The sequence below is a fragment of the Linepithema humile genome, chromosome 2 (genome assembly GCF_040581485.1).
Source record: "Linepithema humile isolate Giens D197 chromosome 2, Lhum_UNIL_v1.0, whole genome shotgun sequence".
NCBI lineage: Eukaryota > Metazoa > Arthropoda > Insecta > Hymenoptera > Formicidae > Linepithema > Linepithema humile.
In genome coordinates, this window is record NC_090129.1 from 26,304,291 (window position 1) to 26,320,784 (window position 16,494).

Here is a 16,494-nt window from a genome sequence, read left to right on the forward strand (position 1 = left end):
TGCTGGCGACGACGACGGTCATGGCAAGACCCTCGTTTCACGGCCACGGTCTTGAGCCCGATGAGCCTAAGCTCATCTCACAGTCAGTGCATCTGCATGAAGTGCCGACCAAGGTGATCAAGGTCATCAAGACAGTAGCCATCAAAATCCCGGTGCCGTATCCCGTTAAGGTGAGCAATCTCTTTGAGAAAATGAAAGCTGAAAGTTAATTAACGATCAAAAATACCGATCGACAAAATGCATTTATAATTTTAATTATCTTCATAAAAGTTCTAATATTAAAATTATTTGCACAAAATGACAACAAACAGTAATTTGTATTATTTTTCAATACATATTAGAATATATATAAGAAAATAGATATTACAAAATTCTGAATATTTTTCATTAACTACAATGCAATTGCAATTGATATTTGCATACGGCTGATTAAAGCTTCTTTCTCTTTAGGTACCTCATCACATTCCGTTTCCAGTGCCAGTGAAACATCCCGTGGCGGTTCCGGTACCACAGATAGTGAAAGTGCCGCAGCACGTGCCGGTGCCAGTAGAGAAACCAGTCCCAGTGGAACTGCATCAACAGGTATTAATTAATTTCTTAAATTAATAATTTTCTTTTAGAGGACCCTCAGATTTTTTTAAATCGAATAAAGCGCTGTGTATTACAAAATTGCAAGGTGTTAAAACTGTGTATTATATATGTATATTATTTTGTAAATATTTTTTCAGACAACTAATAATAAAATATATTTTAGGTGCCATTCTTGATATCCAAACCGGTGCCTGTGCCACATCCCATCCCCGTGCCTCATCCGGTTACTTTGACCAAGCCGGTCTTCATTCCGGTGCCAAAAGCGATACCGATCCCGCAGTCGAGTCACGACGAACACGATGTTTCCGCCAAAGCTGGAGGCGATCACGCTGGCTACGAGGCGGTCAACTACAACTCTTACACTGTCAACGTTCAAGGCCGTGAAGCATACGACCAACAAAACGGCGATCAGGCTCACTTCCAACCTTCCCAATCCGACTACTCGGCGAATCATTAACTTTCGAAATGTGACAGGTCGACAGTGGGTGTCGGGCCATTGCAAAGCTGAATGGAAAAATAAATCGTGAGAAGTAAATCGTTGGATATAATGTTCGAGAAAGCTGATTACTTTGAAAGTGGTTTGAGCAATTTGACTTATATATATATAAAAGGAGACTCGAGTAAAATAGAAGCATTAAATGACATTGGTCTTTTTTAGGAGACATGACTTACTCTACTTTTAAAGTCGATGGATTTTAAAAGTGGATATATATATATATATAAAATTTAATTGCTTAATTTTAATTACAAAATTGCTTTAACTTTTTAGACTTATCTCGTATGAATGACAGACACGTCATATTTTGGAAAACACGCACTAGAATAATTAGACTTACTTATAGTTCACTAATTATTAATGACAAAGTAATATTGATGTTTCCTGTTTATTTATAACTAGCAATAATAATCAGCAAAGTATTTTTGTAGAAGAAAATTTTCAATTGCTATGTCATAATGTTGTTTTGTAAAAGTCATACAATTAGATAATCGATCTTAACAAAACTCAGTTTTCTTATTAGTTAATGATTAGTCAAAAGACATAGAAAATATTATAATAACAAACGTAATATAAATATTCACTAATTTTTTGTCAGCTCTCTAAATAGCCTTTTCCATTGGTACAGCTGACTGTTAAAATGAGATAGTGCATTATATCTATATTTTTGTATATAGACTATTAGATTTTTTGAAAGATATTTTGTTTTTATATTAGTTGATGTTTTAAATTTTTGATGTTATATAAAGTTGTTAATGTTTTGTAGTTATTTAGATTGTTATTGTTAAAAAAAACATTTATACATATTAATAGTGTATGTATTATCTTTCATGTTTTTTATTCTTCATATCCATTCCATTGTCATTCTATTCCTACTGTGACTCACAAAGCACTCTGTGCATGGTCATAAATATTCAGCTGCGACACTTTTTATTAAGCAGGTGCAAGCATAGCATTGGACTTACCTAAGGAGATTGCTTACGATATACACATACGTTTCGTGTTCTGCACTCTGCATGTAAATTTTGTTAATCGCACGTTTAACGTGTCCCCGTTCTCCATTTAATGAACATTTCACGCCGCTGTGTTCACATAACCCGCTTCTCTCATAATGCGACCTTAAATTTCCCTTTCATGCTTGTGGATTATACAATGTTGATCTGGATTGCTTGCGTTTCGTAATTCCACAACTCGTCAGGAGTTGCTATTTAATTCAATTTATCCATCACATGTGTTATTAGTTGATTATCGCATTCTTTACCTTCACAAATACATTTGATCTTTTATTCCATTCTTGTAAAGTATAATATTAAATATTCTAAAGTATAAAATATTTTTAAAAGTTTCTGAGACTTTATTAAAATAAGATTTCCATCTAAAAGGTTTATTAATTAAACGCTATTAATTATACATAAAAAATTTTTTTATTTTCCACTTTTATTTTTCAACAATATCTTTTAACGATATCTTTACATTAAGGCGTAAAACATTAAATATTTTTCGCATTCTTTAAAAAAATGTTGTTATATTATGATAAATAAGAAGAGGGAATAAGGATATGCAATCTCTTCATAAGAAAAAATTTATTTAGTAATGAACAATCAGCATAATGAAATTATACATAGAAACATAGACCTAAATAGTTACACTGGTGATCGGAATCATCACTCGATCCCGTTTGTTCGCGGGAATGTCTTTTAATCTTTTTTGTCGAAATCGGAGGATGTTCTTTTTTCTTAGACACTCGTTTTTTTCTTTCTCTCTATCACAAAATATTAAAAAGGATCCCATAAAACCCGCAAAACTGTTTGTAAATTTTCGAAGCAGGAAGGAATTCACTTTAGCCGCACTGTTATCGTTCGGAAGAAAAATACATATTAACATACATTAATATATATCTTTCTTTACGAGCTTTTCTGAAGGGGATGATGAAAAGTCACTGAGAGATCTGCGCGGTCCAGATGATGTTTTGCGCTGATGATCGATGAAGAGCGACGCTCTAGGTTTCGTAAGATTGTCATTTTACCAGGAGGAGGAGGAGTATCCCAAATTGCTTAGGCCGCCGTAGTATCCAAGATTGGAGTGCAATTTTGTGTAGAGAATGGGTTGCGATGCGACGGGCACGGGTACGTGCTTGATGACGGGAACGGCGTACGGTTGCGGTACCTTGACAGCGTACGGGGCTGGAACTGGCACTTTGACGGGGACGCTGTAGGGTACGGCTACAGGACGGTCTACTGGAATGGGAACGTGCTTGGTGACTTCAACTGGGTAGGGTTTGGGCACGTGAACAGGATATGGACGGTCGACTGGCACGGCGTATGGCACCTAGAAAGAGAAGGAAAAGAATAAGTATTTTTAATTATCAACGTTTGCGACGTTAATTCTGATTAACTAAATTCTCTATTTGCGCAATTAATAGTTTAAGAATTTATAATTGTATGTTGCAAAGTATTGCGTTCACTTTGCTATTCCGTCACTTGTGTTATTTGATAGCGAAACATTTTTGCCACTTTATTATTCGATAGCAAAATACATTATAAATCTTATTAAGACGTAAACGTGTCAAATGCAATTATAGATTCAACTTTGTTTAAGTTATCGTGGGCGATATTTAGTTCAAGGTGATCGATTTGCAGAAAGATTATAGACCGGCGCAAGATACCTACGTCTCGCAATGTAACGAAGACCTCGCACGTCTAATCACGCTCCACTTGTTGCGATTATTTTTTTTTTGCGCGGTAGCTACTTTTGTTGGCGTAGAAATGACGTATATGTTTCGAAAGTCTATATTATCGTAATTTACATAGATTCCAATTCTATATTGCTTTGCAATTTGCAAAGCTGTCTACATTTCTGTTACGCGCAGAAATATTGTTCCATTATTTCTGTAACAAGTTATTTCGGTACTAATTGTCGCACTTTCTTTCAATTGCGCTGTCCAATAAATCGAGCATTTCAGAAACGTCACTTTTCCCATTAACGGCGAAATGCGATATCGAAGTGAGATAATGAAAAGAAGCTCAGACACTCGTTGTCAAATGTCGCCGACGAGTTTTCACACATTGACACTTAATAATCGCGAGCATCAGTAGCTTAACGAGGACCAAGAACAACGAACAATGGGTATAGATACCTTAACGGGAACCGGGATTTGTTTCTCGACGGGCACGGCGACCGGATGAGGCACGGGCACAGGTATTTCCTTCGTCAGGACGGTGGAGATGCCTTGGTTCAGGCCGAGCGGGAGTGCTGAGTACGAGCTGAGTCCACCAAGGTTATATCCTAATCCATCGATACCATAGCCGTAGCCTAGGGCGCCGTACAAGCCACGCTTGTCTTTCTTCGTGCCTTCTGCCTTCTTTGACTCTTTTACTTCCTCCGCGAAGGCGAGCGCCACCAGGGCGAAGAAAACCACCACCTGCAAGTCAGAGAATTATTATGTCTTGCTATCTGAAGATGTGATTGCATATTAGCAGTATGCGTCAATATACTCTTTAATTCAATCAGAATAATGAAAGTGAGAACAAATAAACAAAAATGACAAAAAATGCGGGGATTTTCATTCTCGTGACAGCGTACGATCGATCTTTTATACCCTGTTCAAAATCTAGATCTTTTAGATTCTCTCCGATGAACCCTTGCAAAATTGACTTTTTACAACACATACAAACTTTAGTATTCCATTAATACCTTGACGTTCATGATGCTGCGCGAATTTTTAACTCGGTTCGTCGTGTTTGCGACTGATGAGTACGATGAAGATCCCTCTGCTTTTATACGATAAACCCTCAAGGAGAGACGGCAAGGAGAGCGAGGTGGTGGGCGACCGGGCCTGCCGCCGAAACGCGGTTAGGTGAAAAGAAACCGAAACCAGGCCCCGTGCGAGTAGGGGATCGCCGAAAAACTCGTGCTCGCACGGCTCTTCTCATCGCTCGCAAGCAAGACTCGCGCAAGACTTACGCAAATACATGCTTCGCACGCGTCAAAATTCATTGTATTGAGGATGTAATTGTTCAAGTTATAATAAAATTATATCAGAACAACAGACTAAGGTAATGTTAAACTTTTATATAAGTATATATTTTCTTTATTACAAATTTTTAATTGGCTTACAAATGGCATATACCAGTTTTTACATACGCAGAATGTTTGATTGAGGTTCCGCGCCGATTCAATTTTTATGGATGTTTCGCGATCGCGATTAAACCGGGTTCTCTCTCGATCGTCCTCTCTCTCAGTTGCACAATCATGTGCTTGCCCGATCTCATAAATTTGAAAAATTGCAAATAAGAAATAATGACCTTAGCTGTTAACTAACAATAAATGTTTATGAATGAGATTACGCTGTAAGTTACGTAAACCAAATCGGTTCTTTACACATAGAAAAGTTCAAGTTTAAATGAATAATACAAATATAGTGAAGAGTATTATTAATTTTCTATTGTAATAAATTTTTTAATATTTTTATGTTCTAATACTTTGTATAATTTACTAATTTCTTAAATGTACACTTTTAGCAATTAAATTTTATGTATTTAATTGATTAATACATTAAAATGTGATTACATGACAACACGTACAAATTTCATAATTACTGCACTTAATTATATTTTTTAAAATATTAAATTAACTGGTATTGTACGAAGGCAATAAAAGATGCAAAAGATTCTCAATAAATATTACTTAATTATTTGACAGAAATGATATAACAATATTGCGCGTATCGCGCGATATTACGCCTGGACACCGTTTGTTCGTAAATCATTGCGTCATTTATTATCACGTAACGAGACCACGTCTTATTTTGCTCTTCAAGCTGGCGAAAAAAACGACAGGTATAAAATACGCGTTTTGTCAGATCTCATAAATTCGTAAGAAAAATCGCGACGGATAAAAGAGTTCGATAGGAAAAAACAATTCTTCTGCACTCTCAGTCAAGTAATTGTAAGAAAATTGATTTATATAAAAATTATATGAAAAATATTAAAATATTATAATATAATTATTGAGTATAAATATATTATTTAAAAAATTATATAAAATTGTCCAATTTTATAATTTAGATGTTTTTATATTTTTGTTGCAAGTGATGACTATTAAAAGTTTTTAATATTTAAAATATAAAAAGTTTCAAAGCCATATAACAACCATAAAATTTGCATATCTGCGGAAGAAATTCTAAGATATTAAATCTATTCTATTGTGATTTTATTTCGTATCGTAAAATTAGACGATTCATGCCGCTTATTTCCTTTGTTCCGTGCTTTTCACGGGATGCTTGTGGAACTTATAGCCTTTATAGGACCGATCGGTATTCTTCTTTCAGGTTAAATCGTGCTATTAGCGAAAGTGGTTCGACTTTTGGTCAGCTTTGTGTAATTTCACCGCTCTTTAATTGGCCCCACCTGTCCGGCCAGTTCCAAAAAATTTGCAGAGAACGTGACGCGGCATCGTTAATACATTTTCTTGACATTCTCATAGACGAACGAATACAGCTTTCTACTTGTCGAAAAGTATTGCGGCACCGAATCACTTATCATCGTTGCAATGTTTGATATCGTTATAAGTAATTAATAACAAAAGATAAGAAACGAGGATATTTGTGCTTAAAACGCTGATTGTTATTCGCTAATTATTACAATATTTTTGTTAGTAACATTAGTGTGTTAACAATCTGCATATTAAAAAAACCAACAAATAATTAATATTTATAATTAATTTAATTTAATTTACATGCTAATTATTAGAGATCTTGTCTCATCACTCATGATATACAATATTATTTATAATAATGGACACTTTTGGTTATTTATTTATTTTATTTATCTATAATTTATTTTGTCAATTTTATTCAAGTTTTATTAATTAAAAAATATGGATTTTATCTTAATAAGAAAAAATTGTTCGAATATTAAAATATATCTTTGTGTGATAACTGTATCTGTGTATCCTATAGCAGAAGAAAGAATACTAAAAAATAAGAAATATGATAAATTTATGCATAGTCGGTCGAGAAGAAAAAGCATCGCCCGGGATCAGGATACATTAAACTACTTCGTGAATTCCTGGGTGGCGTCAAATCATGGCATCCAAGGCCACATCGGCACAAATGCATCATTCAAATTCCTCAACGATCGTAGAACCAATGTAGTGATGCAGAGAAGAGCGTTGCCGTCATATCACTTATCATCTGATTTAATTAATTGTATTAAAAACAAAAATTTTTTTATTGTCTAATTGTCTAATTGGTAAAGAAAGAATCACGAAACTTTTTTCCAGTCAATAAAAATATCAGTAGATTTGAAATTTATACAAATTATTTTTTATACGTAAATTAATTTTTGGCAATTTGGAAGTAAATAGCGAAATATATGCAAAACATTGCGTTTTTAATTTCACGCGTGGGTAGATGCTTCAACAGAATTTTTAGTTTAAAGGCTAACTCTATAAAACTGTTAAATTAAAAGCGAACTGGTATAAAAAATTAAATTTTGTATTAATCAAAAAAGTTAAATATATAAAGCTTCTTAGTTACACTTTAATTAATACGGAAATTTTATTTTTATAATATAATTATTTAATCAATCAATATTTAGACAACACACATACTTAATTGACAATGCATCCAATACAAAAATGCAGAGCTAGATTGATATTTCTGCATAATTTTTGTCTCGATGCCGACTTCCAAATATAAATTCAAATTTGATGCACTAGTTGGCAAATAATCGGCCGTAAAATATTTTACAATAATTTAGACTCATTTAAAATAGACTTAACAAATGTTTTAATCGGTAGCAAACGCGAAAAACTTGCATTCGCAAACAAAATTATAAATTATATAACTTGTTATTCAAAATTGAGTTAACAAATAATCTTTTTTGTATAATTTCTATTGTTACACAAAAAATATCTTAGAATCAATAACTTTAATTTTTTAAAAACAATTTCTTTCTCCAAAAACATTTTGTGAAATAAATATATTTTTAATTAAATAATTGAGATGTAAAGAACAAAAGAAACATTAATAAAATGTTTTTAAATAATTAAATGTGCTAAAATTTTAAGAAATTAATTTCTCCGAGTTGGGTTAAAAAATGTTGTCCACTTAATATTAATTTTTCAACTCTTTAGCAGTTTAATTTGAAAGTGAAATACTTTACATGTGTTATTACAGTTTTTATGTGCGAAAATATGTTACTTTCGTCGATCATTACAAAAAGTGAGAACGTTCTGATTCAAAATATATAATAAGGAATTCCCAAGCCGAATTTTTATCTTGATAAAAAAGTGAAGAATGTCTGGATAACTCTTGAATGTTGATGATAATATAAATGATCACAATTTGCATGTGACATTTATCGAGGCCGGCACGAACGTTTTTTGTGTAGACACACATGGGCGGAACATTTCTCGCCCGTCGAGAGAAAAAACGATCGAGATCCGCGGTATAAATTCTGTTGGATAGCATCACATGTGAAGATTTATGCTTTCCTAGCCGCTTTGTCCGTCGTAAATCCTGCAGTATTATTTTGCCAAAAGAATACTGCAGAGGATGAGATATTCTGTCAGATTGGATTATCCTGATAATTTGGTTGTTTATTGCTGTGCAACTTTGTTTGTGCAGGTTGCATATAATATTTTTAAATTAAATTTAGTAAATATTAATTAAAATTCTCGGGAAAAAGTTTACACGTTGCAAATATAATAACAATATATATACAATATATATTTATTCTATTTTACTTTATTAATTTTATTTGATAAATATGCATATATGCACATAACGTTTTCCTAAGAACTAAATTAGAATCATAAACGAAATTTGACGTTATTTAAAATCTGTATAACATATCATACACGATACAATATGACTCAAAGGATTAAGGATTCGCAAAAGTCGAATGATACTATATTATCCTTTGGAAAGCGGACCTGACCAAGAATTCAGCGAATTCCTTGAACCGGCGATTTCCGTGTTGATGAGAGACTACATGTATTCGTGAATTGCATAAAATCGGCAACCGAATCTCTGATTTCGACACCGGAAACTGCGTCCTCCGTTGTTTGTTACGAGTGAGATTATGTATACGCCTTGTATCAATTGCGTAATTGCGAGCGCCGGGCCTGGCTAGCCCGACACGGCGAAATCGCCGAAAATTCCATACCGTCTCGCACCGGTTATTACACGCACGTTCTTCGCGCCGTCCCGCTGCGTGTGTACGCATTTATGCATCGAGTGCACCCGATCTGCATTATACAAGCGCCGTGCTATCGCTTTCGCATCTTTAAGATCCAAAATGCGAGCAAAATGTTTGCCGAAATTTAAACATTTTGAATTCTTTGCTTCAAGTTTCTGTTTGTTGTAATCATTTGTTTAGTTATATATATTATTCTGCAGAGTGCAAAAAAAGAGTAAGAATAAAAAAAATCTGTTTCTTAAAATAAGAATAAAATGTTGTATAAGTAATCTACAAAAAGTTAAAAATTATATGCTTGCATGTGATAATGTTGTAAAATGTAGTAACTGTTGAAAATGCGGTGTATTGCTTAACAAATTTTCGGTTATTATTATGCAAACCAATGCAATCGAAAAGTCATTATGTAGGCGATGCGTTTTGCGTCGTCCAAGAAAGAAAGTTGACTTCGTGTCGACCTCAGGGAGTTACATTTATGTTACGAGGAAAGCTCATGTTACGAGCTCGCCTCTGTTGACTTGGTTCTTCTTTAGGTCACTCTTTGGGTCACATGTCGATTGCGTTCGATCAATGCGATTACAGGTTGTCTCGTAGAGTCTCGTTTGCAACTGTATGTTTTATGCAATCTCGCAATATGTATTCCTATTTTTCCTCAATATATACGCACATGTTTATAGCTACCTAATTAAGTAATTAATATAATAAAAATGATATAAAAATGTGTTGTTTAATTATATAAAAATAATTATCAAAAATGTAATTTAATAATTTGTAAGAGTATTAATCCCATGAAAAATTAAAAGTCAGTGATATGTACATCTGTACATATATCATTATAAATTATTGGTTCGATAATTTATTACTTCCGTAATATCTCCGATTTTAATTGATGTGCTAAATATAATTAATAGCCATGGTAGTCTATTTTATATGCGATGACCTCTTAATTAAGTGACACTTCATTTATAATGTTTGCATTATTGTAAATAATATATACTTAAGCAAAGGAAATATGTAAATAATGCATATAAAACACTAAACACATCTAAAACGCGAAGAATTTTATTGCATTTTTATTTACATTCCTCAGTTGCCTTAAAAATCTGTATGCATTCTTTTATGCAAGAAGCAGAATTGTGAAAAAAATGTGCATTTTTAAAATTTTTGAGCAACCCAGAATATTTAATGCAAGCATCTTTTTATTCACATCGTTCTCGATGCATATCTACATTTTTCTTGTTTTTGAAAGTTTTGTGCAAAGATAGAAATGTTAACAATTCTTGGGTTCTTCAGAAGCCTGAAAACAATGCTAAATTAATTTATTGATGTATTCAATATTTTAATAATTAATATCATACTTTTGCTCTTTGAAATGTATATAAAAATGTAATATGTAAATATGTAAATTAATGTGTATATAAAAAAATATTGAATTAAACAAATATTTATAGAAAACAATCTGATACATCTTGCAGAATGTATAGATTTGAATCCTTGAATTCTTCAGTCTTTCGAAATCCTTCAGCGTACAACTGTAATTTCTACATTGCGCAATGAAGTGTAGTTTCGTGTTCGAAGAGAGTTGGCTAAAATTGGCTATATTACAGACAAATAAATTTCCTCTCATCGAAATACGATGTTTGCTCAATCATCTCAAATGACATTCGCACTTTAATTCGTTTTTCAAAAAAAAGCAGGTCGGTAACGTGACAGGTGACAGGTAGCAATTTCATCGATACAAAAATGTCGTTTTCTTGCTATTGATCTATCACTTTACGATTGAAAATTTTACAAATAAAATTTCATATAATTTTTGTTTAATAAGACATAAAAAATAAAATTTCAAAAAAAATATTAAAATTTGCATAAAAAATATAAAAAAAGAATTTTATATTAGAATAAATTTTACTGTTTGTAACAAATTTGAATAATAAGAGTTTTCCATAAATAATTCAAGTTAGAAAATTAAATAAATAAAGTAATTTCAAATCTATAAAAATTTTATCAACATTTTTTCAATTTAAATTTAACTTTTTAGAGATATTTAATGATAAGATTCAGTCTTATACAGTCTTATACAGTCTTATAAGTCATTTATTAGCTCTTGACAAGAGACCTTCGAATGTTGACCAATTTCTCTAATTCCATACTATTCCATAATCAATGCGGACCGCTAATGTCAGAATATGACAAATAAAGGCAAACGTGTTGCCACAATTTCGTGTAGCAACTTTACAGCTGAATGCTGTTGCAATGTGTTTCTTCCTTATTTCATCGTTCCTAAGTACGTCCTTTCTCACGTTTCTCGTTCAAAAACAGAGCGAGCGTGAAAGGCAGGCATAAGTGGGCGAAGCGTAAACGGAGTGCGAAGTCCTGTTGAAATGACGAGTCACAGTAGCAAAAGCGAGTCAAGATGATGAGGTCGGACTAAAAGTTGAGCAATTAAATTTTCATTACGAAAGAACACTCGCACATTAATTCTTTGCGAATGTAATAAAACAATAAATATTATACAAGTATCGCAAGGGCACACGTAATTATTTAATTTTGTACGAAAATACATTGTATACTATTCACACTGCAAGTAAGCTGCATATTGATTTATGCATTATGCATAAAAATATTTCTTATTGAAATATTATTTTTATCTTTAGGACGGATAAGTTATGGGCGCAGAAAAAGAAGACAGTCGTTTCTTTATGAAAACATTTATAAAATTGATTTATTTCGTGAATTCGAGGCACTACACGACGAGAGAAGCGTCACTTGACTCGGACGCTCGTCGTGATGGATTTTGCGCTGCTGGAAAAAGGGTCAAAATGGAGCGGGGGTGTGTGACTTTTTTTGAATGAGAAATTCATCTAGTAGTGGCCGTAACCGTGGCCGCTCTTAATGAGGACGGGAACCGCTTCTTTAATGTAGACGGGTTGCGGAACCGGGACTGGAACTGGATGTGAGACATGAACTGGGACTGGATGAGGGACCGCAACCTGAAACACAAAAGGCCGAATTTATTAGTAATTGAGAAATGAGAGATAATGTTTTATTATCGTAAATAGCTATTTTTTCTGAGATTTAATTGTACATTAATTAATTTTTACATTAATTGCTTTGGTCAAAATTTATTACTTTATTAATTTATTAATTTTCTAATACTAATATTTCATTCTTTTTCTGTACGGTAGAAATGGAAAGCAAGAGAGAGAAAAAGAGAGAAGTAATTAATCTTCTTATGCAATGACGTAGTTAAACGAAATAATTGTGGCCAATATGTTTGCAATCATCAATCAGCTGAGCGTACTTCAATATGTTGTTAATTACGTTCCAGTGACGGCATAATTCGAGCATAATTTTCGTTGTAATTCGGTTGCAGAGGCGACTGTAAAATTACGTTCAATCCGAGACTGATTACATTTCTCTCTCTCTCTCTCTCTCTCTCTCTCTCTCTCTCTCTCTCTCTCGCGTGCGTTCACCTAATCGTGTAATGCCCAAATAAACAGCTAAAGCCATGATCCTTATCGCAACACGCCGAACTCGAGTGCCGATTAATTAACAGTAGCAATTAATTGAGTAATTGCAAATCGAGGGCCCATAACGAAGCTAATAACGTAATCACGTTTTAGGATTGATTTTTATCTGTTGTGTTCGAGAGGTAGAAAAATTATAACGAGGTGATACATCATTATAATGAGCTGAATGCTATTATCAGAAGTTACTTTAGAACTCTAGAAAGCAATATTTCTTTGTCTAGAAACTATGATGTAAATTCGCGACATTTAACGGTTCATAACTTTCGTTCGGAAATCTTTTATCTGGTGTTGACGATTAGAGAAGTGACAAATACAATAAATTATTTTTATGAAGGAATAACTATATATATATATATATATATATATATATATATATATATATATATATATATATAATTTGTAAAATATTTATTTACAGCTCACCTTGACGGGGTACGGAGCAGGCACTGGTACTGGCACCTTAACCGGAACCGCGACTGGCACGGGTTTCTCTACAGGAACCGTGATCGTCTTGGTCTGGATCACTGGGTAGGGCTGTGGCACCGGAACAGCGACTGGAACTGGGTGTGGGACGGGGACTGCAACCTAGGAATGTGAAGAAATTCATATTCGATTGTTCGTTTGTAAAAATAAATTATATAACATTTTTGTCTAACATAATTTTTTATTAATTTAACATTTATTTAATATATATTTGTGCGAGAAAATACTTAAAGACACAATTGTTATTTGCTGTGACATTGCCGCTAAAAGCTTTAAAGTTAATTGAATTAATTCATTACCTTGACAGGTACAGGACGATCAACGGGAACTGGATGTGGAACTGCGACGGGAACGGCGACGGTCTTCTGCTGAATGGCGACAGCGATGCCATGGCCATGGCCACCGCCCCATCCACTTAATCCACCTAATCCACCTAATCCACTTAAATCATTAAGTCCGCCGTAGTCTCCCAGGCCGTACAGGCCACGCTTCTTAACTGTCTTCTCTTCAGCGGCGAACGCCGCAGCGATTAACATCAGGCAGATCTGCAAAAAATATGCATTCATCATAGATCGATCAAGAAATATCCATGGATGGATCAATTGGAAAATTTATAAAAATCAAATAATAATAAATGTAAGTGTCGAAAGGTAATATTAAAACAATAAATACTTTTAATAAATGTAATTCCACTGTTAATAAAATATTGAAAAATAACGAGAGTGAGAAAATGGAATAATTGGGAACATCAATCATTTCCAGAAATCGATGGATCAATGCAATGAATCCAATGCATTAGATTCTAATCACAAATATCAAATATTTCCAAATTCAACGTTAGACTCGGCACGATAGCTTCTAAATATCGAGCCAAACAATTTGTTGAAACAATTGCAAATCCGAACAAAATCTCTGGCAAAAATCGAACAAATTTCAGCATTCACCGGATTCCCTCGCAAACCACAAGTATTACAACAGTTCTAACTTTGATTGGAGAGACATTGTGTGACAACACGTACCAGAGCCTTCATGTTGAATGTTAACTTTGGCGTGATATTCGCGCGTGAGTAAAATAGATCGGTTTCTGTCGGTGCCGATCTGGAAAACCACCCTTTATATAGGGAATCGACTTTCATTTCGCGCACCCTGCGCCCCGCCAATAGCAAAGGAAGCTAACAGCCGGCCTATCGCCACACCTACCTAGAGCCTAATGCTATTTACCGATATACCACACACACGCATACACACACAAATACGCATCTATATATTATAACATAGTGTACAACGATTGTATAACACGTTAAACGTGCGCAAGTCGCCGTTAGTAAATGGAACGTACGCTTGACCACTTTATGCAGATCTACATATGTACATATGCAAATGCATTTCGATGCAGCAGCCTTAACGAGATCATTTTTTACCACTCGTTGAAAGACCTACCGTGACACGGGTCACGAACGCCAAAATAAGCGGAATTTTGTCAGTAATTGCGTTGGAGCAGTTTAATTGTTTTTACGTTTGCTTCTATGATATTCTCTCTTACAAAATTGAAGAAATATAAAGTAGAATTTAATTAAACCGTTCAAATTGTTGTTTATGATATTCTTTCGTGATATGTTGTTGAACGCACAAGACATTCTAAAGTTGCTGGATGTTCTTTGAACGTCTATTTGTTGGACACATTTTTTGAAGAATTGGTACCAATTTTTTTATAATAAAATTATCAAATTATTTGTAGTTTTATCTAATTAATTATTTGATATTTAATAATTATTTGATATCTAATGATAATTTGGATAAAATATACTCAGAACGCGTTACAGAAAATATAAATATCGATAAAATATTAAAATAAAATAATTTTTATTAATAAATCAAACGATATTTTATATATTTAAAAGTTTTGGCTCGTTTCTCTTCTGAAATATTTTTTTTACATTGATAAACCAATGAGTTCATGTATAGATATCAGTTTAACATGTATAGATATGAGACCACGAATTTCTAATTAGCGCAACGCACACAGAGCGCGATACTAATTGTAACAAGCGAATTTATCCTCGCCTGTAATCGACGGCTGTACAGGCTTGCACAAGATTGCTCAATGCTTCATTATGAGCTAAAGCAGTTAGTTTGCCGCCATGCTAATATAAATCATGTAGCCTGCGAGGAACGCGATGTCTTCTATTGCCGTGCACTATCATTACATCACGCGCACGCTGCATAAGATGCAGGTTGTTCGCAAGGCAATTCTGCTGGTGTTATCATCGTCATCTGCAAGACTGATATGTTGGTTTAAGCATGATAAAAATTACCATTATTGATGTAAACCACCCGCTGTTTGATCTATAGCGATTTTATCTCCGCCCGCGTTGATTGATTTATAACGATATCTTTCCAGAGAAAATGATTGTTAGTTTGTCACATCTGCTACAAATTTTACTCGACATTTTGCGCTTTGATTGCCTAAATCAAAATTTTATTTACAAAAAAAATCAGTACTCAAATAATGCCCTTAACTTTGAAAATAAAGAAAAAGTGTATTTTTCATAAATAATAATATCTGATAAATACGTAAACATTAATGAACAAAATTCACAAGTATTTTTAATTGATAAAATTAATAGTGTTATGTTTCTCAAAACAAATATTATCTTCTATTTATCTATTTCTTAAATTTATTCAAATAAAAAAATTTTTTAAATTATGGAAGAATAAAAAAAAGGTTTAAAATTAAAGATTATTTTGTTTTCTAAATTTTGACTAAAGATAAAGAACGCGTGATTGATGGATTTTCAATAAAGTCTATCGATAGGAAAATACATTGCATTACTTAGGAGATAGCAGCAATGAATTGTCTAAAAAGCGACACCGTGATAAATAACAATCCGGAGATAGCATTCCGAAGTTGACATAAGGCGATTGCGTGTGTCACATTCGCGCATAAAATGGGCCTTCTACTGGTTCTCTACGCCCAAACAACCATTTCCTGGTTTAATGTTCATTTGTCTTTCATACTCGGAACACTATAAAGAGTCAGTCGTATATTTTACGAGCGATGGTTTAAATCTTTAGTACATTCTGTTAGTTATAACTTTACATTGCTCAGTAAACCCTTTTTATGCTTAATTTCTTAATTTATTAATTATCTAATCTACTGATTTTTAATAACAGCATTTAAAAAAAACAGGCA

At 33.4% G+C, this 16,494-nt stretch overlaps 3 protein-coding genes across 3 annotated transcripts; 1 reads left to right on the forward strand and 2 right to left on the reverse strand.

Annotated features, from left to right (window-relative positions):
• On the forward strand, positions 1 to 1,556 carry LOC105667703 (E3 ubiquitin-protein ligase RNF12-B-like). Its single transcript, XM_012359668.2, has 3 exons — positions 1 to 170; positions 451 to 582; positions 755 to 1,556. Exons 1-3 carry the CDS (start codon positions 21 to 23, stop codon positions 1,046 to 1,048), a joined length of 576 nt encoding a protein of 191 aa, XP_012215091.2. The 5' UTR covers positions 1 to 20; the 3' UTR covers positions 1,049 to 1,556.
• A 1,257-nt stretch (positions 1,557 to 2,813) lies between these two features.
• LOC105667702 (zinc finger protein 512B-like) lies at positions 2,814 to 4,882 on the reverse strand. Its single transcript, XM_012359667.2, has 3 exons — positions 4,781 to 4,882; positions 4,224 to 4,508; positions 2,814 to 3,415 (listed from the first exon to the last, which is right to left on the reverse strand). The coding sequence occupies exons 1-3, from the start codon at positions 4,790 to 4,792 to the stop codon at positions 3,110 to 3,112; spliced, it is 603 nt and encodes a 200-aa protein (XP_012215090.1). The 5' UTR covers positions 4,793 to 4,882; the 3' UTR covers positions 2,814 to 3,109.
• Positions 4,883 to 11,980: 7,098 nt separating this feature from the next.
• Positions 11,981 to 14,462, reverse strand: LOC105667734 (cuticle protein 65). Its single transcript, XM_012359701.2, has 4 exons — positions 14,321 to 14,462; positions 13,601 to 13,846; positions 13,242 to 13,403; positions 11,981 to 12,278 (listed from the first exon to the last, which is right to left on the reverse strand). The coding sequence occupies exons 1-4, from the start codon at positions 14,435 to 14,437 to the stop codon at positions 12,150 to 12,152; spliced, it is 654 nt and encodes a 217-aa protein (XP_012215124.2). The 5' UTR covers positions 14,438 to 14,462; the 3' UTR covers positions 11,981 to 12,149.
• Positions 14,463 to 16,494: the final 2,032 nt, after the last annotated feature.

Coding starts and splice junctions, on each gene's coding strand:
- LOC105667702 (XM_012359667.2), bottom strand. Junction 3,416..4,223: donor AAATCCCGGTTCCCGTTAAG/GTATCTATACCC, acceptor TTCTCTTTCTAG/GTGCCATACGCCGTGCCAGT.
- LOC105667703 (XM_012359668.2), top strand. CDS start 21: ATGGCAAGACCCTCGTTTCACGGCCACGGTCTTGAGCCCGATGAGCCT. Junction 171..450: donor CGGTGCCGTATCCCGTTAAG/GTGAGCAATCTC, acceptor CTTTCTCTTTAG/GTACCTCATCACATTCCGTT. Junction 583..754: donor CAGTGGAACTGCATCAACAG/GTATTAATTAAT, acceptor AATATATTTTAG/GTGCCATTCTTGATATCCAA.
- LOC105667734 (XM_012359701.2), bottom strand. CDS start 14,437: ATGAAAGTCGATTCCCTATATAAAGGGTGGTTTTCCAGATCGGCACCG. Junction 13,847..14,320: donor CATTCAACATGAAGGCTCTG/GTACGTGTTGTC, acceptor TATTTTTTGCAG/ATCTGCCTGATGTTAATCGC. Junction 13,404..13,600: donor ATCGTCCTGTACCTGTCAAG/GTAATGAATTAA, acceptor TCACATTCCTAG/GTTGCAGTCCCCGTCCCACA.